General features: G+C 52.1%; 1 protein-coding gene across 2 annotated transcripts in view; it reads left to right on the top strand.

The window, feature by feature from the left end:
* The window catches only part of SLC29A3 (solute carrier family 29 member 3), a 44,985-nt gene extending 19,815 nt beyond the window's left edge, over positions 1–25,170 (top strand). The window contains exons 3-6 of one of the 2 annotated variants that reach the window (XM_017548844.2): positions 5,656–5,738; positions 12,892–13,118; positions 17,403–17,565; positions 23,741–25,170. In XM_017548844.2, the coding sequence (XP_017404333.1) occupies positions 5,656–5,738; positions 12,892–13,118; positions 17,403–17,565; positions 23,741–24,395 (1,128 nt within the window). In that variant the 3' untranslated portion in view covers positions 24,396–25,170. The remainder of the gene's footprint in view (positions 1–5,655; positions 5,739–12,891; positions 13,119–17,402; positions 17,566–23,740) is intronic. The other variant, XM_037745826.1, reaches the window with a different exon arrangement.
* Positions 25,171–25,419: the final 249 nt, after the last annotated feature.

Here is a 25,419-nt window from a genome sequence, read left to right as displayed (position 1 = left end):
CAGATCCCTGCTTGCTGCTGGGAAGGCACATGGCTGCCAGGCCCGGCCTCTGAGGCTTCCTGGCAATGCACTGTGACCCCAGTGATAGTGTTTGGGCTTGTTTGGCCATGAGACAGGCAGCTCAGCTAGAGCAGCTTATACATTTGTAGGGGGATGATAAATATGTCCCCACCTGGTCCCTGCCCTGCTCTGCAGCGAAAGATGCTGCCACCAGCACTCCCAGGTGTAGACCTCTGTGTACCTCTGGGAAATTCCTCCATCTCTGTGAGCCTCAGGCTGCTTATCTGTAAAATGGGAGTGATTCCAGCCCTGCCCCGCCCTCACTGGCAATGGTAGAAGCACAGGGGCTGGGGTCTGTGCAGGTCCTCTGGAAGTTGTATTGCTTGCATGTCAGAGTTCCCTGGCATTCTGCTGGGCTCCCACTTCCCCACCTGGGTTCCCCGACTTTGATGTGACCACTAGTAGAGGCTGGACGTTGAGTCGCCTGCCCGTCTGAGCTCCAGGTAATTGCATGGTGCAGATAACGCTGGGGAGATTGTGGCACGCAGGGAGACTGGATCTCACATTCAGGGAGCACAGCTATCCCTTTGTTTCTTAGAGCTGGGCCTCCCCCACGTGGGTTTTAGAAATCAGAGGTGAATGACGGGCCTCTCTGCCATTAGCACTCTGGGAGGTGTGTGCCTTGGCTGCCTGAGGTTCTGCCAGCCCTTCCCATCTCCTGTGGATTGGATGGATGACACAGTGTGGTTTGCTTTAGCTCAGGAGGGGCTGTGGTTACTGAGGAAGCCTCAGAAGTTGCTTTCAATAGATGAGCTGCATTGGCATCCTCAGTGGTGGGGAAGCAGCCCTTCGTGCTTTCGTGCCAGCCATTCCGTCCTGTTGGGAATGTTTCTCTCCCCACTGGCACCCCTACCTTCCATATCTGTCTGACACGCTTCTCACAATCTTTCCAGCTGCCGTCCAAGATGGCCCTGGTAGAAGCCCCCCAGAAACCCCTCCTTCTATGCCCTTCGACACCTCATATCTGTTGCACCCCAGCTCCAGGCTTGTACCCACCTTCCCAAGGGCACACAAGTGCCACAGTTCCTCTGTTGTGTCCACCCAGCCGCCAGCACAGTGCTGGGATACAGGAGCTTGACACCTCTTTAGCAAACAAAGGGACAGGTCAAAACAGGAAGAGATGCTGACCTGGACAGACAGGGGCTGCCCAGCCAGGGCTGAGCACCGTGGGATTACTAACCTGCCTCAGGGTCTCCTGCCAAGGGCCCTCCTGCTGGGGCAGAGAAACCTGCTTGGGAGGCCTCGTCACCTCCTAATGTGTTTGCCCTGCATCCACCTGTGTTCCAGCCCTGCCTTCCTGCTGAGTCACACCCACTTTTCACCTATAGTTCTATGAGACCCACATTGACCCCTCAGGCCTTCAGGCTTTTAATCAGCTGTGTAAACAGGGCTGCTGTGGCATAATTCGGAGTGGCGCCATTCCTGTCACAGCCTGGAGTTGTGCAAAGCTCAGCCTCCACCATCATACACAGTGGCTCCACTGCCATCTCCCTGATGATCTTCCCATCCCCTCACTTCTCCATGGCTGGAGCTGGCCTTTGGTCCCATGTGCTCATCTCTACAAGTGGAGTTGGTTGCAGGGGGTAGAACAAATCAAAACAGACTTTTGGGGGAGTTCTCAGGAATCAGGCCCTGGTGGAGGCAAACTGAATTCTCCCCAAACACTGCTGTGCATAAAACCCCCATTGGTTAGATGGACATTATGGATTTGCTCTGGGAGCAGTCCTGTTACCCTCCTAGTCACAGTGTGTTTGGATCCGTATTCAAATGTCTTTACATTTCCTTAAGTAAAGTAGGAGAAGCCAGCCCCAGCACCTCTTGGAAGCAAATGAGATGAACCCAGGAGGGACGGGTGGCTACAAAGTAAATAATCAAGAGTGGAAGGTAGACCTTTGCTGCTGGGGGTTTCTCAGAAAGGCAGCGCTGGTGGGAATACTGCATCAGGAGTCCAGGGAAGTAAGAGGGAGGGAAAGGGAAGTGGGGCTGGGACAGAGAGAGCAAACGCAAGGGGCGTTGGTATTTTGGAGCGGCCACAGCTTTGCAGCAGCACACAGAGCACCTTGGAGAAGACTTGTGGAGCTGCCGCTTTCAGAGCAGCCAGTCTGGGGAGAGGAGAGGCCAGCGGGCAATCTGCTGGCTCCATCCCCTGCCTCTCATTGGTTAAAGTGGTCTCATGGGGCTTGACTCCCCCATCCTGCTGGGAGTGTCCCCTGCCCCTCTCACAGCCACTGGTGCAGCCTGGCAGGGTGTGGGGTCTCTCTGTGGGGGTCAGCTCCTCCTTTGGTGGCAGTGGCAGTGATTTTATGACCATGGGGTCAACAGCTCTGAACAGAGAACCACGGCGAGTAACCTGTGGGGCAGGCAGGGTGAGTCCATCTGGAGCAACATCAACCAAGTCCAGTTTCTTTAAATCAGCACACGCCACCTGCAAAAACCCTAATTTCAGCCAAGGGCTTGGTGGGGAAGGGCGGCAAGGACTGGTGTGCTCAGCCTCTGTGCCCTTCATGGGCGAGCACACTGCTCTTCCTGCCTCTTGGGGAGTCAAAGAAGGCAGCATGATCAGCTGTCCTGGTTTTCATCAAGAAACTGAATTTAAATTAAAACAGGAAGGCTGAAATATTCAGGAAAACCCTGATTAGTGGGAACCCAGCTATCAAAACGCCTCATGAATTAGGAATCGATTTCTGCCTAGCAAAACACTACAGATGAGTAGTTTAAAACAGCCTGCGCTTAGAACTGCAGAGTTTCTGTGGGCCGGGAGTCCAGGCACAGCTTAGCTGAGTCTCCTGCCTGAATTCGCACAAGGCTGCAATCAGAGTCAGCCAGAGCTGCGGTCTCCTCTGACACTCCACTGGAGAAGGGCCACTTCCAAGCTCACTCCAGTTGTTGGCAGAATTCTGCTCCTAGGGGTTGTAGGCCTGAGAACTTCAGTTTCTTGTGGGGTGTGGGCTGGAGACCACCCTCAGCAACTTGGGGTTGCCCACAGTTCCATGCCAGGTAGGATTCCCCAACATGGCCACTTGCCTCCCCAAATCTGGCAAGGGAGGAAAAGAGTCCAGCAAGGTGGGCGCCACAGTCCTACGTAACACCATCATGTTTACTCTACTCTCTTGGTTGGAAGCAGACACAGGTCTCATCCACACTCAGGGCGGGCATCGCATAGGTGTGAGCACCAGGAGGCAGGGACCGCAGGCCACTTTGGAGTCTGCCACCACACCTCATTTTAGAAGCACCTTTCCTACGGTAAAAACAGCAAATTGTTGAATAAAAACCACCACATGTTTGTATCAGGAATTAAGTGGTTTGTTTTCTTAAGTTCTGTGGGATGTTCTGAGTAAACTCATGGGATATGCTGAGTCAACTCATGTCACCATGTACATCTCCGTCTCCTGATCTGTGGTGATGGAACCATGGCCTGGCCTCAAGTCTATTCTCCCCACTAGCATGTTCTTTGTAAGGCAGAGAAATGGGCCCAGATAACAGAAAGAGACTTGGAGTCTTATTCAGTGGTCAGAAACCAAAAAGCTTTCCACCATGAAATGATACCTTTTTCTGCTTAAATATCAGCAGACAGGCACATTCAGTTACCTGGATAATTCTCATTCAGGGAACCTGAGCCTACTCGAAGACACAAAATCAGAGAGCCTGCGTTACACAGATTGAGCAGCCACTGGACGATGGGGCCTCACCAGGCGCTTGGGCTGGGGGCAGTCCTGCAGCCCTCTCCTCCTCAGGGCCTGTCTCCTTTGTTCCCACCGGTGCCCTCCCAGTGTCAGAGGCCCAGCCACTGTGTCAAGATGTAATTGACTGACTACCCCAGGCCAGTGCAGGCTCTACTGAGCCTATCAGGGCAGGAACAATGAGGTGCAGCTGAAAGGCAGAAGGCTATTTCTAAGGCTCATGGTTGATGGACCTCACTAGCTGTGATTATCATTTTAATTGCAAGGCCACCACGGCCTTATATTCAAGGTACAGATTTCAAAGACCACAGAGCACTCTGCAGGCTTCAAAGGGAACTATGGAGGGCTTGTGCTTCAGACTCAAAGGGGCCCATGATTACATCTTTTTTTTTAGAGATGGGGTCTCGCTCTGTTGCCCAGGATGAAGTGCAGTGGTGTACTCACTGCAGCCTCTAACTCCTGGGCTCCAGCAAACCCCCTGCTTCTGCCTTCTGAGTAGCTGGCACTTGGAGGTGCACACCACCATGCCTGGCTAATTTTTTAATTTTTTTGTAGAGTCTCACTATTTTCCAAGGTGGTCTCAAACTCCTGGGCTTAAGTCATCCTCCTGACTTGGCCTCCCAAAATGCTGGGATTATAAGTACGAGCCTCCATGCCCAGCCTTGTTTTGTTTTTAAAGATAGGTATATTAAGAAATAATGCACACATAGTATAGTCCATCCTAATGTGTGGACATTGAGTTTTCACAGACACATACAACTGCCACACAGCTGCTTTAGCTACGAGTTCCAGGACATCATGATCAGGCAGTTCATCTGTCTGTGTTTGCATGCGTTCTCTATCACACCCATGAGCTGTTGCCAGAAAATGCCCTTTTTCCTCATTCTGTCCAATCTAGGAGCCACTTCCCCAAATGGCTTTAACCTTCAGTAGCCATTCTATCAAGAGAGCAGATCCAGAGTGAGAAAGAACAGTTTCCCTGTAGGGAGCAGGGCCTGGTGTATTTCTTTTATTTTTGTTTTTTTGAGACGGAGTCTCGCTCTGTCACTAGGCTGGAGTGCGATGGTGCAGTCTTGGCTCACTGCAACCTCCATCTCCTGGGTTGAAGCGATTCTTCTGCCTCAGCCTCCTGAGTAGCTGGGATTACAGGCATGCCCCACCACGCCAGACTAATTTTTGTATTTTTAGTAGAGACAGGGTCTCACCATGTTGGCCAGTCTTGAACTCCTGACCTCGTGATCCACTCACCTCGGCCTCCCAAAGTGCTGTAATTACAGCTGTGAGCCACTGCGCCTGGTGTATCTCTAAGAGGTCTCACTTAGTAGCAAGAACATGAGAATGTGGTTGGGTCACAACAAAACCCAAGCGAGCAGTGCCTCATGCCTATAATCCTAGCACTTCGCGGGGCCAAGGCAAGAGGATCACTTGAGCTCAGGAGTTTGAAACCAGCCTGGGCAACATAGGAAGAGCTTATCTCTACTAAAATTTTAAAAACGAAACCAAAACCAAGTGGATAGTCTTGCATTTTGGTGATGGGCCAAGAAGGCTGAGGGGGCAGACTTTCCTTTTTTAGACATACATTGAGTTCTATGCCCATGGCCTCGGTCCATGGGCAGAAGTGTGGGCTGCACAGCACCCAGTGCCTCACTGGGGACAGGGACGACGTCTTATCCTTCCTATGCCTTTAGCACTTAGTACAGCTGACGTTGGCAGCTGTTTGTTGAGTGGCTGAGTGAGTGGTCTTAGGCTGGAGATGGGGTGAGACCTTGTTTGGAGGTGGATTCTCCCATGGCTCCTGGGTATTTGAAGACAGTGGGGAGAAGCCCCATGGAGAGGGGCCCTGTCTCTGCACGGGTGGGACTGCTCACCTCCATCCCTGAGTGACCGCAGCACTTCCTCACTTGTGTGCTTGCAGAACTACTTTGAGAGCTACCTTGCCGTCGCCTCCACCGTGCCCTCCATGCTGTGCCTGGTGGCCAACTTCCTGCTTGTCAACAGGTAGGCGGCTCTCCTCCCTCTCTCCGGCCTCCGCCTGGGCCTCCTGCCTCCTCTACTCCCCTCTCAACTGCAGCTGCTTTTTTTTTCTGCCTACTTAAGTGGCGGTCACCAAAGAAGGAGACAGCAGCTCAGATTTGTGCATGAAGTAAGAAGTCAGATCAGGTCCCTGGGGATGCCCCTGGGAAGCTGGGCTTTCCCTCTCCAGCCATACCCTGTGACATCGTGACAGCAGCCGGTGGGAAGTGTATGGGGATGCGGGAGATTTCCTCCCGTCTCTTCTCTGGGATCCTGTCTGACAGTCTGCAAGTCCTGTGGCCCAGAATGGTCACCTAACTGTTAGTGCTAAGCTGGTAACACCAGCTCGTGTGTCAGCTACTCCCGAGAAGGCTCATGGGGAAGTTCAGCATTGTAGTGATCAGGACCAGGAGAGGCTCCATCTGGATGTGCCTGGGGAGGAGTTGTTCAGGAGCTAACTAGGCAAATTGGCATGTCCATAGACCCCCTTGGGTGACTTGCTGACCCAGATTCTCAGTTTGAGTTTACAAGGACAACAGCCCTCATCACTTTGTTTCTCCTAAGCTGCCCCTAAGTGATAAGGATGGCTACACTGTGGTCCAGAAACCTGGGCTCCTGTGGGGCATGGCTACTAAAACCTGAGGTTACTGATGGCAAATCTGTTTTGCTCAGTTCTAATCAGTTTGTAGGGACTGCCAGATCTCTAGTTGGACAAGATTCTAAGGCAGGTCTGGCTTCAGGGAGGGTGCCAGGATTGATTAGTGATGTCTGCTCTGGGTACAGGAGGAGAGAGGGCACCATAAGTGTCTTCTACGTCCTGAGCTTGAATAGATCAGTCTTTCCAAACATATTATACATGGGGATATTGCAGTTATCTGTTACATAATATGATCCCAAAGCATAGTGGCTTAAAGCAGTAGCAGTCATGAGTACTTCTCATGTTCTGGGGACTGTCGAGGCTCCGCTGTCATACTGTCTCTCCTGCAGTTGCAGTCAGATGGCAGCTGGAGCTGGAGCCATTCATATCCTCTCTCTCTCTGTCTCTTCTCTCTCTGTAATCTCACATGTCAGCCTCGGGGTAATAGAACGCCTTATGCAGTGGCTGAGAGCAGGGGAGAGGCTGCGTGGTTTTTACAGCCTGGTCTTAGAAGTCCTGTGCTGTCGCTTTTGCCACACTTGACTGATTTGGGCAGTTACAAAGCCTACTTCGTTTCAAGGGGACATAGAACCCACCTCCCAATGGAAGGAGTGTCAATAATTTGCACGCTTCTTCAAACCAAAGTGCAGTCTGGAAGAGTGAGAAGAAGAGGAGCATGGCAGCCGCTCTCACCAGCCAGCTGGCCTTTACCTGCCTCACTCCTGCCTTCCTAGGGCCACATTCAATGTCCTAACAGAGGGGGCGCAGCCTGCAGAGACCCCACCCCAGGAGGAGAGTGGAGGAGGGCAGAGCAGGAGCCCTGGCAGTGCCTCGCAGGAGAGAGGGTGTGTGAAGAGCCAGTGCAGGCAGGAGCAGGAGGCAAGGAAGGTGGGGGACAGCGATGATATGGGGAACCCTCGCTGTCTCCATCTCTTCACTTGGCCAACCCTGAGGATGGGGCTATTTGTGCAGCCCAGACAGCCTAGAGAGAGCTCCCAGCCCCTTCCAGTTCCAGAATCACCATCTGAACTGTAGCAAGGGTGTAATGCCTCGGTCACCCCTTGTCATGTCCCTTAGGCTGCACAGCAACCCAGGAGGGAGGCCGTGACATTGCCCAATTTTCCATATGGAAGTCAGGAGACCACAGGCACACCACAGGTGGCCGAGCCTGCCTCTCACCTCTTCAGTGGTCTGGGGGTCCCACAGGCCGAAAGCCCGCCTGGGCCATGGGTCAGAAGTGGCAGGGAAGGTCCAGCCTCTGGGCCCTGAGAGAATGCTGTGTAATAACAGTAGCACTTCTGAGCATCATATCCAGCAGATGCATTATCTCCTTTAACCCTCATGGCAACCTAAGAGCGGGAAGCTGCTGTGACCCTGCTTTGAGATGGGAAAACAGGCTCGTGGAGGTGACTGGCCCAAGGGAACATGGCCATTAAGGATGGCATGCAGTGGCTCAAACCTGTCACCTCAGCACTTTGGGAGGCCAAGTCAGGAGGATTGCTTGAGCCCAGCAGTTAGAGACCACCCTGGACACTCTAGCGAGATGCTGTTTTTTTTAAAAAAAGAAAAAAAATTAGCCTGGCATGGTGACACATGCAGTCCCAGCTACTCAGTAGACTGAGGCAGAAGGATCGCTTGAGCCAAGGAGCTCAAGCCTGCAGTGAGCTATGGGCACACCACTGCACCCCAGTCTTGGCTACAGAATGAAAGGGAGGAGTCAGGATTTGAACTGGGACCTTCCCACCCCACATTTGTGCTTGGAACCCCTGAGCCACCTACATCCTAGTTCCCCCGCTTTGCACCCACCCCTGTCCCTGCCGCCAGAGCCACTCCCAAGATCCTTCCAGTGAGAGCCCTGTCTCGCCGGGATTCAGGCTGCTGGGATGGAAGTGGGTGGTTATTCTCCAGTGAGATATGGGCCCCCAGGTGAGCTGCCCTCCTGAGGCTGGGTCTGGGGAGAAGGCTCAGCAGCTATAGGACATTCTCAGAGGGGACTAACCCAGCCCTGGCCCGCCCTTTCTCCTCCTGGCCTCTGGGAGAGGGGCAAGGACGATGCAGGAACACGCTCCTAGGCCTCCATCTGTTTCCAGGCTGTGGGAAGATGGTCTGGGGCTAAGCTGTTTTTTATTTAATGTGCAAGATTGAAATGTCTCCTCTTCTCCCCTCCTAGAGAATCCTGGCTTTCTCCGACTGGCTTATCCATAATCACCAAGTGTTTTATTATGTTAAATCTGCAGCATCATAAATACTTATAAGGAGGATTTACATCTTGGAGACTTACGAAGAAATCAGTCCCCTGGGGTCCTGAGCCCTCATGAGTCAGGGATGGGGGGGACCAGCAACCTGGGTACCAGAGGAAGCCTCTCCTGGAGTCTGCACAGGACTGAGACCTGCCCCAGGGTCTTGGTCTTGGAGCTGTCCTCTTGGCCATGCCCTGTCTCCAGGAAGAGCCCCAGACATCACAGCAACTGAAAGTCTAGGCTTTCCAAAGATCTTAGGAGCACTGCCATCCCCTGGGCCACTCTCCCTTCCTGGGTGGAAGCAGCAGAGATGGAAGCCAGTGTCCTCCATTCATGCCTGTGGGGCAGGCTTGCACCTGGCATGTTTCGTGAAGCTTGATGAGTGTTGAAAATAGCCCTGGAGCCCATGGGTGGAGGCTCTGGGCAAGAGTGGTTTATGCAGCAGATAATTAGCAGGCGGGAAGGAGACCTGCGCAGGTGAAGGGCCGCGTAGGGGGACAGAGCAGCATTCCACACTGCATTATTTCTGGACTGCATTTGGTGTTGACCTCCCCCTCTCTGATTCCTCCCCAGCTTCCCGCCCTGGGGGTGCCTGAGTAAGCAGTCCCCCAGCTCTCTGCAAAGCAACCTTCCTGTTCAAGGAACTTACTACCTTGTGGCGACAGGCACACAGGAGGGCTCCCGTGATGCCTCATCAGTCCTGCTGGACTTTTTCCTGGCTGCGTCTGTGAGGAGGTGGTTAGAGGCAGAGGCCACTCCCAAGGCTGGCAGATGTTTCCAGCTGCACTCCCTGCTATGCTGAGGTGGGGGCCTCAAGAAGCAGATAGCCGCAGGAGGTTCAGGCCAGCATGAAAACCTCTCTGGCACTACTGATCTCCCTTGTTTGTCAATTTGTACGTCCAGCAAATATTTACCCAGTGCCTGCCAGGCCCTGTGCCTGTGCGGGACAAGAGCAAGGCAGGATCCTGCCTTTGTAGTGCACCTCACCTCTCCAGCCTGGCCTTTGCCTCCTTCTTGCCCCAAGAAACTGGTTAAAACTTCTTGGCATTTGTTCCCAACCTCTCTCTCCACTTGATCTTTTGCAGATTTAGAATGATTAGCTGTTGGTGACCTTAATATTACCTGGTCTAGCTTCTTTTTAGAGATGAGGAGACAGAGGCCCGGAGAGGTTGAATATTTGTCGGGGGTCACACAGCAAGCAGATGACAGAGCTGGGCAGGGCTCTGGTCTCCTGACTCAGGCTCCATGCCCTGCTGGCTCTTATCTTGGGAGTGGATGAGACGGCTCCAGCTGCTAGGAGAGGGTGGGGACACTGTGTGACAGGGCTGAGTGTGTAGACCACCTCAAGCATCAGGGGTAAGGTTCGACTGCTGGCCTCCAGGGCCCCTGCTGTGCTCTTATGATAGATGCTCTGGGCTGCCAAGGGTCCAGGGGCCCACCTCGCTGCCCACCAGCTCCTGTCCAGGCCAAAGCCCCTGCAGACCTTGAGAAGATATGTCTTAGCATGGGGTCTGAATGGGCATCTTAATGCAAGGCTCCCCAGAAACAGGCCCTGAAACAAGGATTCAAGTGCGAGTAGTTTATCTGGAGGGTGAAGGTGGGAGAGTACAGAAGAGGGACAGGACAGGGAAGGCAGTCAGCAGAGGATGCCTAATCATGCCAGCTGCCTCAGAAGAGATAAGAGCACAGTCCTGCTGGGGATCTCAGGGAGCCAGTGTGGAGCACGGCTGAGCAGGAGGGAGCTGGGGTATTTACGTACCAACTTCCCTAGTCACTGGTTGAAGGCTGTTCTTAGGAGTTGTTACCTGTCACTGCCAGGTCGGTAACACCACTCTTGGAGTGGTAAGAGGGACGGCAGGTGAGCAGGACACCAGCAGCATTCCTGTAGCTTCTGACCATGTCATTGCCAGCTTGAAACCCTGATGTACCTCTTTCTGTTAGTGGGTACTTTCAGTAGCAATGACAGAGACACAAAAAAGGATTTCCTCTTTCTTTAAGTGAAAATTAAAGTCAAGTCCACCTTCAGGCATCATTGGATCTAGGGGATCTCCTCTGCACCACCCCGGGCTCTGTTTGTCTCTGCATGGCTTCTCCTCCATGTCTAGCCTCACCCTATACAGCTGGCAATATGGCAGCCAGCAGCCCCAGACACAGTCTCAGCAGCGAGCTTCTTTCCACAGCTTCCATGTAGCAGTTCCAGGGAAGATTTAATGACCCTGTGTGGGTCACATGCTAACTCCTAACTAGCTCAACCCCAGGGGCCAGGAGCAGGGAACAGTCTGATTGCCCCAGGCTGTGTCACATGCCTGTTGTTTGTGGATGATGTGGCTGACCACCTTCCCCAGATGACTAGGCATGGAGGAAGGAGCGTTCTCCCAGCGGGTAGTGCTGGCAGACAAAGGCCCTGCACCCCACCCTCCTCCAGAACGTGAGTCCACACCTCTCCCCAGCATCACCTCTCTGCTCCTCCACTCCCATCTTGACTGCAGCCAGTCTATTTGCAGCTCCCTGAACAAGCCTCGCTCTCTCCCAAGACATGTGCACTTACGTCCTCCCATTCATCATGACCATCCAGCATAGACATTGCCTCCAAATGGCCTTCCACGATGCCCAGGGCAGGTTTCGTGCCCCTCGGATGTGCTGCTTGATGCCCTGGGGCCTCCTGGTGGAGCACCCACCACAGTGGGATGACTGTTGCTGTTTCTGGTCTGTCCTGTGTCCTGGGCATCCAGCACAGTAGTGGACACACAGTAGTTGCTCAACGTACATTTGCAGAATGAGCACACCATTGAGTACACACATTAGCAGACTGAGTGATGGACTGGGGCTCAGCACACCTGGGTTCTCATCCCAGCTCCCTACAGACTCACTCCACAACCTTGACCTGTTCCTTCACTTCCTTGGGTTTCCTCCCACCCCTTATAAAGCAGTGACAGCACCTGCTCTCCCTTTAGCTGAAGACCAGAGGGAAACTCTAATTAGCCTGGGGCCACAAAAGCACTTTGAAAAAATTCCTTTCTTGCTTTTCATGCTTGCTCATCATTTCATACCTACTTGTGTGTATGTGTGTATTTTTTTCTACCTTTCAAGTTTTTCTTTTTTTAATAATAAAAAACTGTGTAATCTGGCTTTTCGCTCAGCCCCCTCTTACTGGCTAGCAGGAAAATCAACTAAACATCCAATCCGGTTTAAAGCTTAGCCTAATCTGATAATTTAAGCAGCCCTTCGAGATGATGTGTTTGCTCCCTAGAATAAAAATGTGCAGCTTCTCAGATAGACTCCTTCCCTGCTTTTCTCCCCGGGACAGCATGGGGGCTGGGAAGAGCGCATGGCTCATACACAGGCATGGCGCGGGGGCGTGTGGGGGTTCCCTTGACCCCAGACAGCAGTAACTTGGCGTCAGCTGCTCCCCATGACAACTGAGGCCATTATAGGAAGATGCCCCTGCCTTGGCCACCTCTTCTGTGCCATCCATATTTCCTCACTCCAGGGGAGGCAGCAGAGCATCATTCTGAGAACTGGCCAGAGCTAGACCTCCTGGGTTCACTGCTGAGTGACCTTGAGCAAGTTCCTTAACTTCTCTGACCTCAGCTTCCTTACCTGTATACATGGGATAGGTAGGAATACCTGTCTTATGGAACCAGTGTAAGAATCAAACACAGCAGCATACAGAAAACGCCTAGAAGAGTACGCATTCCAAACCGTGTGACTGTTTGCTATGATGATGATGGTGGTGATTTTCTTCCCTTCTTCCCTTTCCCTCTAAAACCTCCTAAGTTTCAAGGAAAGGAAGCTCAGTGTGTGGCTGCTCTGTTTAAACACTAGACAGAGCCAGCAGGAGCTCAGTCCCTTGGTAGGAAGAGCAAGGGTTTGACTCAAACATTGTGGTGTCCTCCTGTCCTTGAACCTCACAGCAAAGTGAAAAGCAGCAGTACCCACTGAGCACTGGCCCTGAGCCAGGCACTGCCCTCTGCACCCCGCACTGCTCACCTCTTAAGTCTCACCCCCACTGGAGGCGGATCCACTCTCCCCATTGTGCAGGTTCAAAAGCTGAAACCAGAACAACTGAGTCCCTTACCCAAGGCCACACAGCTAGGGAGCCGGGAAGGCAGGATTCAAATGTAAGCCTCCTGATGGCAGAGTGCTGAGCTAACAGTCCTAACTGCTGAGCTTGCCTGCTTCCCTTAAGGTGGCTCACCAGCCCCAGTCTGCACAGGAGCCCCGAAGGGGCGTGTAACTGCTTCTGGTGTCCTCGCCCTAGGGTTGCGGTCCACGTCCGTGTCCTGACCTCACTGACTATCATCCTGGCCATCTTCATGGTGATAACCGCACTGGTGAAGGTGGACACCTCCTCCTGGACCCGTGGCTTTTTTGCTGTCACCATTGTCTGCATGGTATTCCTCAGCAGTGCCTCCATCGTCTTCAGCAGCAGCATCTACGGCATGACCGGCTCCTTCCCTATGAGGAACTCCCAGGCACTGATATCAGGTGAGAGCAGGGTCCAAGCAGCTGACCAGGTTCATCCACCCAGGAGTCATGGGAGTTGTGTTTCGATCACCTAGTGTTACATAACAAGCTACCCCAAAAGTTAGTGGCTTAGAGCAACAACAGGCATTTCTATACAACATTTCTATACAACATTCTGTAAGTATACAGAATTGCAGCTTGGACAGGAGTTTGCAGGGATAGCGCTTCTCTTCTCCCCATGGCATCAGCCAGCATAGCTAAATGGGGGGTGGGAAGGTCCAGTTCCCGGGGGCGTGCTCTCCTGGCTGGCGTGTTGGTGGCTGCTGGTCGGAAGCTTAGCCAGGGCTGGGCTGGGGCTTCCATTCCTCTCTATGTGGACCTCGCATGGCAGCAGCTTGGACTTCCTCATGGCATGGCGTCTGGGTTGCAAAGGCTGGCATTTCACAAGATCCAGGCAGAAGCTTTATTTCTGATTTAGCAACAGAAGCCACATAAGGTCAGTTCCACCATGGCCATAAGCTCACCCAGACTCAAGACAGATGGACACACGTCACTGGGAGAGTATGAAAGTCTCCCACTGTGACTGTGAGAAGGTAGGCAGGAGGGGAGACGGAGCTGCAGGTATTTTTGGATAACATGGTCGGCCTACAAAGTGTAAATCCTGAAACCAGCCTTCCTCCCTTTCCTTCCCTCCTTCTCCTATTCCTCTTCTATTTTTCCTTTCCGATATCTTTTCTCCCCTTCTTGTCTCCTTTCCTTTCCTCTATCTGTCTTTTTTTCCTTTCCGATTGTATAGAGGACCTGCCGTGTCCTGGGGATGCAAAGATGATCAAGCGCCGGTCCCCTCGGAGCTGGCAGCCCTGTGAATAAACTCCTCGCCCCCTCCCCCACAAGCTTTGGTATCCCGTGGGTGCACCCATGCAGGACGTGGGCCAACCCCTCTAGCTGATGTTCGATGCTGATATTGATGAGCCTTTTCTGGAATCCTTGGCAGTTTTGTACTCTAAGCTGGAAACACACATGTCTGTCACCGAGGTGACCCAGCCAGGTAAAAAGGAGCTGGGTCAGGAAGCATTGGTGCTTTGCCAGGAGGCCACTGTCCCAGTGAGCAAGACTGGAGGCCCTGCTGCTCTGTCTACCCCTCCACATGCCCCTGCTGTGCAGAGGCGAGCTCTATACATTTGCCCACTGACAGCAATTTCACAAGGAGCCTGCACTGTGCCCCTCAGTTAATAACACCAGGAAGCATGTGGCCAGGATGACAGTCCTTTGACAAGGGTATGTCCTTCCCCACTGGAGCCAGTGCCAGACATCACTGGCGCATCTCTATCTTTCATCCTGAGCTTCTAAATCCTTCTCAGCGCAGCACTTGAGGCAGTTCCTCTCCGCAGATCGGAGTCTAGATGTGAGCTTCCGTCTGTTTGCCATTTCTGAGATCGGATTAGGCTTCTGGCTACATCCTGGGAAATACTTGGGCCTCAGATGAAATAAAAATGGACTTGTTGCTAAGTTTCCTGGATGCAGGCAGCACACGCCAGCAGTGCTTTCAAAAGGGCTTTTCTGGACCGAAGACAGTGGCCACTGGACCTGGGATTTAATCCCTTGTGTCGCTGTAGTCTCAGAAGGAGACTCTTATATCCCCTTAGCTCCTCCCATCCTTGCCAGCATCCTCTCCAGGAGCCAGTGACCAAACTCACCATTTACATCGGCAAGCGGTCCTCAGGTTCATCTGGCCACCTGTGATCTTCTAGGGATGGGAGTCTCCTGTGGATTTTTCAGAAAGTCTATTGAGAAAAGTGGGGAAGTTTAGTACTTCTACACCAGTATTAATGACCCTGAGTCTACACCATGGTCACCACTGTATGGGGCCCTGGTGGGCACCCCACACCCTGGAAAATCGAGGCGTCTCAGTCTCCCAGAGGCCGCAAGGCCACCTCGCCAGCCCCACTTACTTTTTTTCCAGCGCAGCCGGTCTGTGAATTCCGCATGTGTTGGCATCTGAGGAACAATTCATTTGTTCTGCGCTGGTGTTTTTTTAAACCCCTCATTTCCATGTATTTCCATAACTGATGAGATAAAAGTAGAGAGTCATGAAGGATGAGTTCCCGGAGGCCTGGTTTGTTGTTGATGATAATATTGTAAATTCTCTACGAGTTGGAAAGAGAGAGAGGAAAATCGGTAGGCAGTGATGTTAAGATCTCTTCCTTGTGGCGGCTGGGGAGTGTCTTACTGAGTTTAACCCTAGTTCTTACAAAACGTCTAGGTGGGGATTACAGTTTCTCAGAAATGGGCACCCTCTTGGCAAAGGGTTTACCCGTTGTTGCTGCTTTGATGTGGGAAGGACAGAAATAGCCAAGCACCTAACTGGGAATCAGAAAGGATTTGTTTGGTATTTGGCACTTCCCTGCGTCAGGCAGGCCTCAGTGCTTTGCGTGTAAAAATCCTTTCAATCTGCATCACAGCCCTATGAGGTGGATGTTATTAACACCCCCATTGTATAGAGGAGGATACAGAGGCACAGGGAGGTTGAGGACTTGCTCACGGTCACACAACTAGAAGTAGAAGAGCCCGGTTTGGAGTCGGAAGTTTGGATTCTAGTCTGCGTTCCTAATAACGATGCTAATTTTTATACCTTTGCCCTCCCTCAAATACCACTCAGGCTAATAGAACTTATGGTGGAGAGGCTGGGGAAAGGCTTCTCCATCGGGCAGAGGACTATTCGCTGTAGAGCCACGGAGGCCACAGGCAGAGCATGGGGAGCAGTGATGGCGCGCCTTGGTGGATGGGGCCTGACTGTCCCCCTTCTTCTCTGTTTCATGCAACAGTGGGCAGAAAAGTGGTGCTGCATAAAAGCTGCCCGATGGAGACAGAGCTGGCCCTGCCCACGTGGACCCACATGGCCCTGCCCTAGTCAGCCTTCTTCCCGTCTCTCCAGGAGTGGCCATTCTGATGCTCTGAAGTAGGCAGATTCATCCTGCCCGTCCACCCACTCACCCCCAGGCCTTCCTGCATTAATGATACCCCTGGCCTTGTAGTCAGTGCTTTTCTACCTCACCACAGTTATTACCTGTGATGAATAGGACAGGGATTAGCCCCATTTTCTAGGCCAATAGACACAGGCAGGGAAGAAAGTAAGTGACCTGCCCACACTGGTGCCAGCATTCCCAACCAGTGCTGCACACGGGCCTTCTGACTCGTGGCCCGCACAGGAAGACGACCCATGGCTGTCAGGGTTCAAGGAAAAGAAAGGCACATCTGCTGCCTCCCAGAAGCAACAGTGCCGTCAAGGCAAGGAAGGGAATAGCATTTATTTTTGTTTCCCGTGTGCCGGGCCCTTTCTGAACATCATCTGTCAGTCCTCAAAGCAACCACACAGAGCGGGTGTTGTTATTTCCATTCTACAGGCAAGCACACTGTAGTCAGAGAAGCACGTTACCCCCAGGCTTTCAGCTAGCAAGTCGCAGAGTCCAGGGTGACACACCCGTCCGTCCAACTCCTGGGCCCACTGGCATCCCAGTAGGTCTGGGGGCCTCCTCTGTTAGGTAGCAGTGAAAGGTGTGGCGGCCACAGGTCTCATGGGTAATATGTGTCAAAGCCCTTGGCAAGAACATTCCATGTGCTGGGTGGTTGTGTGTGCATAGGTGTGTGTGTGTGTGGATGTGTGACTGTGTGTGGGTGTGTGACTGTGTGTATAGGTGTTGTATTTGTTACACATGCATTCACATGTGTATGGTGCCATAGCCACCTTGGGATACACAGTAGGTTCTGTGAGCTCATGGGTGGGTGACGGTGGGGTTTATAGCCAGTGAGAACACCCCCAGAAAGGGTGGTCTCTGAGCAGCAGGGGACCCTATATGAGGACAGTCCCTGAGCCTCCTTCCCAGTTTGGTTGGTGGGTGGTTTGGGCTGGGGTCAGAGAAGAGGAAATCCAGAGGTCTCTGGGACTTCCTGCCCCTAAATCTAAAATTTCAGCCCCCACTAGAAGGGCAGTAGAGAGAGACGGAGGTGAAACAGGAAAGGCAGCAGACTGGTGCTGGAGGCCATGTGCCACTTCAGGCAGCAGCCGCTCTCAAGTCCGGCGTAGAGAGGGGAAAACGACCCCCTTGGAAACTCAGGAAATGCAGGACAGGCTTGGCGGCTGGGCCCTCCGTGTCTCCCAGGCTTCAGGACACTGAGAGAGCTTTGGCATTTTTCACACTGAGGGATTTTATTTTGGTCTGTGAAACCCAAGCAGGGAGGGACCCGCGGCCACTCCTCCCCCTTGCCCGCCCCTCACCATCTCTGCATGCCCTCTGTTCTCTGCAGGAGGAGCCATGGGTGGGACAGTCAGCGCCGTGGCCTCTCTGGTGGACCTGGCTGCGTCCAGCGACGTGAGGGACAGCGCCCTGGCCTTCTTCCTGACGGCCACTGTCTTCCTCGTGCTCTGCCTTGGACTCTACCTGCTGCTCTCCAGGCTAGAGTACTCCAGGTGAAGGCGCCGCTCACTGCCCGGGCCTCCTTCCCTTGTGTGCAGTTATAGCCGTGCTGCTTTTTCTCAGCAGATTCTATGCTGGCCTCTTGGTCTAGGTGCTGTGGTTCAAAGCAGTAGCTCAACAAATTGGCTTGGCTGGTGGACATGAGAGGCTGGCTCCTTGCCACGCCCAAGCAGCTGGCGCCTCAAGCTTAATCACCGTGAATAATAGTTCCCATTGGTGGACACAGCCCCTTCCTGTAGCGCTGTGTTCCCGCCAGCTTGATGTGTCCTACCTCATTCCATGCTCACACTTCTGTCCAGGTGCTATGGAGCACATCTGTACTCCCAGCACTTTGGGAGGCCAAGGCAGTAGATCTCTCGAGCCCGGGAGTTCAAGACCCATTCTGGGCGACACAGAAGCAATGGTGCAGTCATGGCACAGGCTGGCTGTATTAACGCGGCTCGAACAGAGGGACTTGGTGTAGGGGTGTGTGTAAGCAGTGACTTGGTTCTGGTTTCAGCCTTGTCTCTGCCTCCCTGTGTGATCTTGGGCCAGGTATGCCCCTTTCTGGGCCTGCTTCCTCCTCTATAACATGGAGGTTTCACTCAGCCAAGTAGTTTTGAAGCCCTAGTCAGTCCTCCCACCCTAAGGACCTGCAGATAACATGCATGTGGGTAAGACACTGTTAGCTGGGCATGGCGGCATGTGCCTAGAATCCCAGCTACTCAGGAGTCTGAACCGGGAGGACTGCTCAAGTTCAGGAGTTAGAGGCTGCAGTGAGCTGATTGCACTACTGCAATTCCAGCCTGGGTGACAGCAAGACCCTGTCTCTCTAAAATAAATAAATAAATAAAAACTAACACTCCCCTGTTCTTCTTAGAGTACAGTACTATTACTTATTATTCCCATGCACAGATTAGAAAACCAGGGTTCAGAGAGACTAAATTGTTGTTGTTTTAGTAGAGACAGGGTCTCGCTCTGCAGGCCAGGTTGGAGTGCAATGATGTGATCGTGGCCTGCTGCAGCCTTGACCTCCTGGGCTCAAGCTGTCCTTCCACCTCAGCCTCCCACAAAGCTGGGGCTCCAGGTGTGTGCCACCACACCCAGCTAATTTTTTTTTTATAAGTTTTTGTAGAGACAGAGTCTCACTGTGTTGTCCAGGCTGGTCTCGAACTCCTGCACTCAAGTGATCCTCCTGCCACAGCTTCTCAAAGTTCTAGGATTACAGACGTGAGCCACCGCGCCTGGCGCAGAGGTTGAATTACTTGCCGAAATCTCAGAGCCAGTAGGTAGCAGAGCCAGGCAGGATTTTGAGATGACTCCAAACCTGTGCTTGGACGACTCGCTGGCTTGTGGGACTTCTTTCCACCTCCACGACCTGCTTTCTTGCCTCGAGTGTCTCTCTTGCTTTCTCTCTCCAGTTCTTCCTTTTGCTTTCTTGCTGCTTTTTGTAAAAAAGACTGCTGCTTTTTACAAAAACAATCCTTGTCTTTCTCCCGTGTTTTATTCTTTTCAAAGCATTTTCCTATCCACTATCTTATTTGATGTAGGAAAGGCAGGAGTCATCCCCATTTAACAGATGAAGAAACTGAGAACAAGAGGCGGCTAAGTGATTTGTCAGGTGCATGAGCCGGCAGAGCTGGGGAGGGACCAGCCCCGATGTGGCCCTGTTCCACAGGAAGCTGATTTTTGCAGTGGCACTAAGCTGAACAGTTTACATGTACATTTTTGTTTATGATTTATGACAATCTGTGCAGTTGTATTTTCTCACTTGGGAGATGGGGAAACTGAGGCTTAGGCAAGCTCACAAGCATGCCCCAGGTCACTCACCTGGTAAGTCATAGGCTCGAGACTACAATGGCCTCTTCTCATCATTCATTCATTCTTCCTGCCCTCATGAAGAGAGTCACTCATTAATTCCCAGAACGCCCAGCCTTTCAGCAAAATATCGAATCCCCCTGGGCTGGGAATGAGCCACTTTCTCCAGCTGTAGGATTCTTCACTTCAGCAGTCCTCAGGGTTCAGGAGGATAGGAGGGGGCTAAGCTGCTTGAGCTACACGGTATCCCAGGCACTGACCGACCCCTGAGCTGCCCAGTCCTCCCCGCCTCTTCAGGGCCATTCTCAGAAATTGCCTAGCTGTGGCTCCAGGCTGACGTCCTATCCCATGCTTCCTGTGACCTGGCTGGCTTCCCACCCCCAGCACCCTGTACACTGCCTGGCACCGCGTTGTGGTGTATTAAATTATTCTCCAGCCACTGAATGAACAGAGGAACAGGAGGGTCGGCCCACTCCTCCTGCTGTTTCCTCGTCCTGTTTCCGGTGCTTTGGGTGGGTCTGTTTCTGGCAGGGTAGCCAAGCTTCCTTGCTTGCCTAGAGCCAAAGGAGCTCCCAGGACAAGGGACTGTAACTATTAAAACCAGGACAGTGCCGGGCATGGTGGCTCACGCCTGCAATCCCAGCACTTTGGGAGGCTGAGGCAGGCAGATCACAAGGTCAGGAGATCACAAGACCATCCTGGCCAACACAGTGAAACCCCGTCTCTACTAAAATACAAAAAAACTAGCTGGGCGTGGTGGTGTGCACCTGTAGTCCCAACCACTTAGGAGGCTGAGGCAGGGGAATAGCTTGAACCTGGGAGGTGGAGGTTTCGGTGAGCCGAGATTGCGCCACTGCACTCCAGCCTGGCAACAGAGTGAGACTCCGTCTCAAAAAATAATAATAATAAATAAAATAAAACCAAGATAGTTTCAGGCAAACCAGGATGGTTGGTCACCCTAGTTTCTAGCCTAATTTAGGCAGGCCAGAGTCCCTTCCAGCTGAGCATGTGAGACAAAGAACACCCAGGACCATGCTATCCTGTAGATACTTCAATTTCAGGACCATGCTATCCTGTAGACACTTCAATTTTCTTTTTTTGAGACAGAGTCTCACTGTGTCACCCAGGCTGGAGTGCAGTGGCGCAATCACAACTCTCTGTAGCCTTGACCTCCTGGGCTCAAGTGATTCTCCCACCTCGGGAGAATAGCTGGAACAACAGGCATGGACCACCACACTCAGCTAATTTTTTGTAGAGACAGTTTCACCATGTTGGCCAGGCTGGTCTCGAACTCCTGACCTCAAGTGATCCACCCACCTCAGCCTCCCAAAGTGCTGGGATTGATTACAGACACGAGCCACCATGCCTGGACAGAAACCTCTGTTTCTTTGCTGCGACCAGAGGAACTTGGTGGGGAATTTCCTGAGAGCAGACTTAAAGTCAAGGACCTGACAAGGCTGAATAGAGGGGAAGTGAGAATATTCCTTTCCCTAGATAGCGATTGTGAAACCAGACAGGGCTCTTGGCTGAAGCACCCTGTTCACAGTCACTCAAGAGTGATTCTGGGGAGGGGCCTCCCTCACACCCACTCACCCACATTTGTGTTATCTGCTGGTCCTTAGGGTGGGAGGACTGACTGGGGCTTCAGAACTTTTTGGCTGTGTGAAACCTCCATTTTACCAAGGAGGGTTTAGGCAGTTAGTATAAGACATTTATATGTATCATTTACATATATTGTATTTGGGCACTACACTGTTACAGAAAGTTTCACAAAACTAGGGTCAGGATTTGTGGGCTCGTAGATACCTCTCTAAGGATGGGGCTCATGGAGAGAGCTGTGATCCCAGCTCTGCTCGAACTAAATCTTCCTGAAAAGGCAAGCCCACCTGCCCTGCATTTGGGAGGGTGAGGTGAGGCAAGAACATTTGGAAGAACTTAGGAGAAAGAGCTGCGACCAGAGGAACTTGATGGGGAATTTCCTGAGAACAGACTTAAGGCAAGGACCTGACAAGGCTGAATAGAGGGGAAGAAGGAATATTCCTTTCCCTAGATAGTGATGGTGAAACCAGACAGACCTTGGCTGAAGCACCCCATTCACTGTCACTCAAGAGCGATTCTGGGGAGGGGCCTCCCACACACCCACTCACCCACATTTATGTTATCTGCTGGTCCTTAGGGTGGGAGGACTGACTGGGGCTTCAGAACTACTTGGCTGTGTGAAACCTCTATGTTACAGATGAGGAAGGAGGAAGCAGGCCCAGAAAGGGGCATGCTTGGCCCAAGATCTCACAGGGAGGCAGAGAGAAGGCTGAAACCAGAACCAAGTTACTGCTTACAGACACCCCTACACCAAGTCCCTCCATTTGAGCCGCGTTAATACAGCCAGCCTGTGTCTCCTGGTTTTCAGATATCTAGCGCTCAGAGAGGTTGAGTGGCTCAGGCAAGATGGTCACACAGCAAGGCAGAGTGATCTAAGCTTTCTCACTGGTCAGAGTAGAAGTCAGAAAGACAGATGATATTCAGTGTTGCAGGTAAGGAAGACACTTCTATAGGCTACTTCTCAGTTCCTTCAACAGTTACGTGTTAAAGGGCTGCTCTGTGCCTGAAGATTTAGCTAGAAACAGACAAATGTAGTCTTTGCCCCAGGAACTTGTCTTCTTTTCCTTTTTTTTTTTTCCAAGATAGTCTTGCTCTGTCACCCAGGCTGGAGTGCAGTGGTGCAATGTTGGCCCACTGCAATGTCCACCTCCCAGGTTCAAGGGATTCTCCGGCCTTGGCCTCCTGAGTTGCTGGCACCATACCCAGCTAATTTTTGTATTTTTAGTAGAGCTGGGCTTTCACCATTTGTTTAGGCTGGTCTCACACTCCTGACCTCAGGTGACCCGCCCACCTTGGCCTCCCAAAGTGCTGTGATTACAGGTGTGACAGGAACCTGTCTCCTACTGAAGGAGACACGTGATAAACAAGCAAACCAGTGCAATTGCTATAGATTGTGGCCAGTTCTTTTGAAGGAACTAAACAGGTACTCTGGGAGAGATGAACAGGGCAAGTTACTTCTGTTAGGGTGGGTGAATGGTGCTGAGCAGAGATAAACTGGTGGTATATTTGGAGAGCAGTTTGTCAGTAGCAATCAAAACTTTAAAGGTGTAAACCTTTTAATTCAGCCATTTCCTCTTCTAGAAATCTGCCCTACCAAAATACTAGTATACATGTGCAAGGATTTATGTGTAGGGATATTCATTCCAACATTGTCTGTAGTAATGAAAAGCTGAGACAACCTAAATGTCCATCAGTAGGGAAGCAGTTAAACTACATCCATCAAGTGACCCATTATGGAGTAACATGAGGGAGACATAGGCCATATGTTCCTGTGTACCACCACCACACCTGGCTAATTTCTATTATTTTTATTTTTATTTATTTATTTATTTTATTTTATTTTTGAGACGGAGTTTCGATCTTGTTACCCAGGCTGGAGTGCAATGGCATGATCTCAGCTCACCGCAGCCTCCGCCTCCTGAGTTCAGGCAATTCTCCTGCCTCAGCCTCCTGAGTAGCTGGGATTACAGGCACGCACCACCATGCCCAGCTAATTTTTTGTATTTTTAGTAGAGACGGGGTTTCACCATGTTGATCGGGATGGTCTCGATCTCTTGACCTCGTGATCCACCTGCCTCGGCCTCCCAAAGTGCTGGGATTACAGGCATGAGCCACCGTGCCCGGCCACATATTTTAAAATTATTATTATTATTATCATCATTTTTGTAGAGACAGGGTTTCACTTGGTTGCCCAGGCTGATCTCGAACTCCTGGGCTCAAGCAATCCTACCTCGGTCTCCCAAAGTACTGGGATTATAGGCACGAGCCACCATGCCCAGCCTAGACTGTTAACAGTCACTACCACTAGGGAGTGAGATCAGAAGCGGGAGGCAGTCAGAGTTCTCTTTCTATTAATACTATATCATTTATTTTCTGTATTCTTTGGGTTTGTTGTATCAGGCATGTATTCCTTTTATCGCATTAGAAATTTGCATTTTTAATACTATTTTACCTCCACTCTCCTAAAACATAACAAAAACAGGTGAGCCAGTTCGGGGCCCAGACACACCGTGTGGTGGTCAATGCTGGTTTCCTCTGTCCCTGTTCATGGCACAGCCACTGTGCTGGCAGGCAGGCCAGGGACAATGCAGGCCTTCCTCTGGCCACCTTGCAACCTCATCCGTCATCTCAGGGGATGCGGGGGCTGTGGGCATGTGGGGCTTGGGCTTTCCGTGCTGGGCTGGAAGGTTCTGTTCTGAGCGCCCACCCCTTGCAGTGCTGATTCAGATCCCAAGTGACCTGCTTGACAGTGGCCCTGCCTTGTCCCTGCAGATACTACATGAGGCCTGTTCTTGCAGCCCACGTGTTTTCAGGTGAAGAGGAGCTGCCTCAGGACTCCCCCAGTCCCCCTTTGGTGGCCTCCAGATCCAGTGACTCCCATACACCTCCCCTCCGCCCCATCCTGAAGAAGACGGCCAGCCTGGGCTTCTGTGTCACCTACGTCTTCTTCATCAGCAGCCTCATCTACCCTGCCGTCTGCACCAACATCGAGTCCCTCCACAAGGGCTCGGGCTCACTGTGGACCACCAAGTTCTTCGTCCCCCTCACCACCTTCCTCCTGTACAACTTTGCCGACCTGTGTGGCCGGCAGCTCACAGCCTGGATCCAGGTGCCAGGGCCCAACAGCATGGTGCTCCCGGGGCTCGTGCTCCTCCGGACCTGCCTCATCCCCCTCTTCGTGCTCTGTAACTACCAGCCCCGCATCCACCTGAAGACTGTGCTCTTCCAGTCTGATGTGTACCCTGCACTCCTCAACTCCCTACTGGGGCTCAGCAACGGCTACCTCAGCACCCTGGCTCTCCTCTATGGGCCTAAGATTGTGCCCAGGGAGCTGGCTGAGGCCACAGGGGTGGTAATGTCCTTCTACATGTGCTTGGGCTTAACGCTGGGCTCAGCCTGCTCTACCCTTTTGGTGCACCTCATCTAGGAGGGAGGACACAGGACATTGGTGCTCCAGAGCCTCTGAAGATGGGGAGAGAGTGCAGGAGGGCTGGGGGCCATGGAGGAAAGGGCTGGAGTTTTGCTTGGGACAGAGAGAAGAGCACACTCGGGCCTCGCCTCTCCCGAGATGCCAGTGAGCCATGTTCATGCCCATTCTTTGCAAGGCAGATATTCCAGACACATTAGCAGAGCACTCCTGAGACATCTGAAGAGGAAATGGTACAAAGCAGGAGTACTCCCTTCATAGCTGATGATGAACGTTCCACCTTCTTTCTAGCCCTTCAAAAGTGCTGCCAGTGTTCGCCCTAGAGTTGTTACAAAGCCAGTGCCGAAACCCAGCCACGGGCTCTTTGCATCCTCCCAGCTGTGCTCATTCCAGCTGACAGCAAAATGCAAGCAAATTCTCAGCCCACCTTACCCTGAAGGAGTCTCCCTGGAACGGAAGTCCCCGTGGCATGGCCAGTCCTCAGGCCCAAGACTCAAGTGTGCACAGATCCCTGTGTTCTGTGGGTGAAGGACTGCCCCCCAACCAGACTGGAAAGCCCAGAAAGACGGGCCTCCCATGAATGCTTCATTCCAGAGGGACCAGAGGGCCTCCCTGTGCAAGGGACCAAGCATATCTGGCCTGGGATTTCAAAGAAGGATCCTTATGGCCCGGTGGTCTATGGCCTGAGTCAAGATGAGGGTCTTTTATTGTTCATGTTTACAACATGTCAAAGCCATTGGTTCTTCAAGGGCATAATAAATACTTGAGTATTCAATGTAAGCCTCATTAATGTCTCTGTTATTCAGAGTCTTTTTTTTTTTTTTTTTNCTACTCAGGAGGCTGAGGCTGCAGTGAGCCATGATCCCACCATTGCCCTCCAGCCTGGGCAAGAGAGCAAAACCCCATCTCAAAAAAAATTAAAGTTCACCTTGGTTATTTCAATTTAATTTTTTTTAAAAAAGATGGGGTTTCACCATGTTGGTCAGGCTGGTCTTGAACTCCCGACCTCAGGTGATCCACCTGC

The sequence above is a fragment of the Cebus imitator genome, unplaced genomic scaffold (assembly GCF_001604975.1).
Source record: "Cebus imitator isolate Cc_AM_T3 unplaced genomic scaffold, Cebus_imitator-1.0 Scaffold215, whole genome shotgun sequence".
NCBI lineage: Eukaryota > Metazoa > Chordata > Mammalia > Primates > Cebidae > Cebus > Cebus imitator.
The sequence above is the reverse complement of the archived record's forward strand: the minus strand, read 5'-3'. Positions and strand labels throughout refer to the sequence as shown.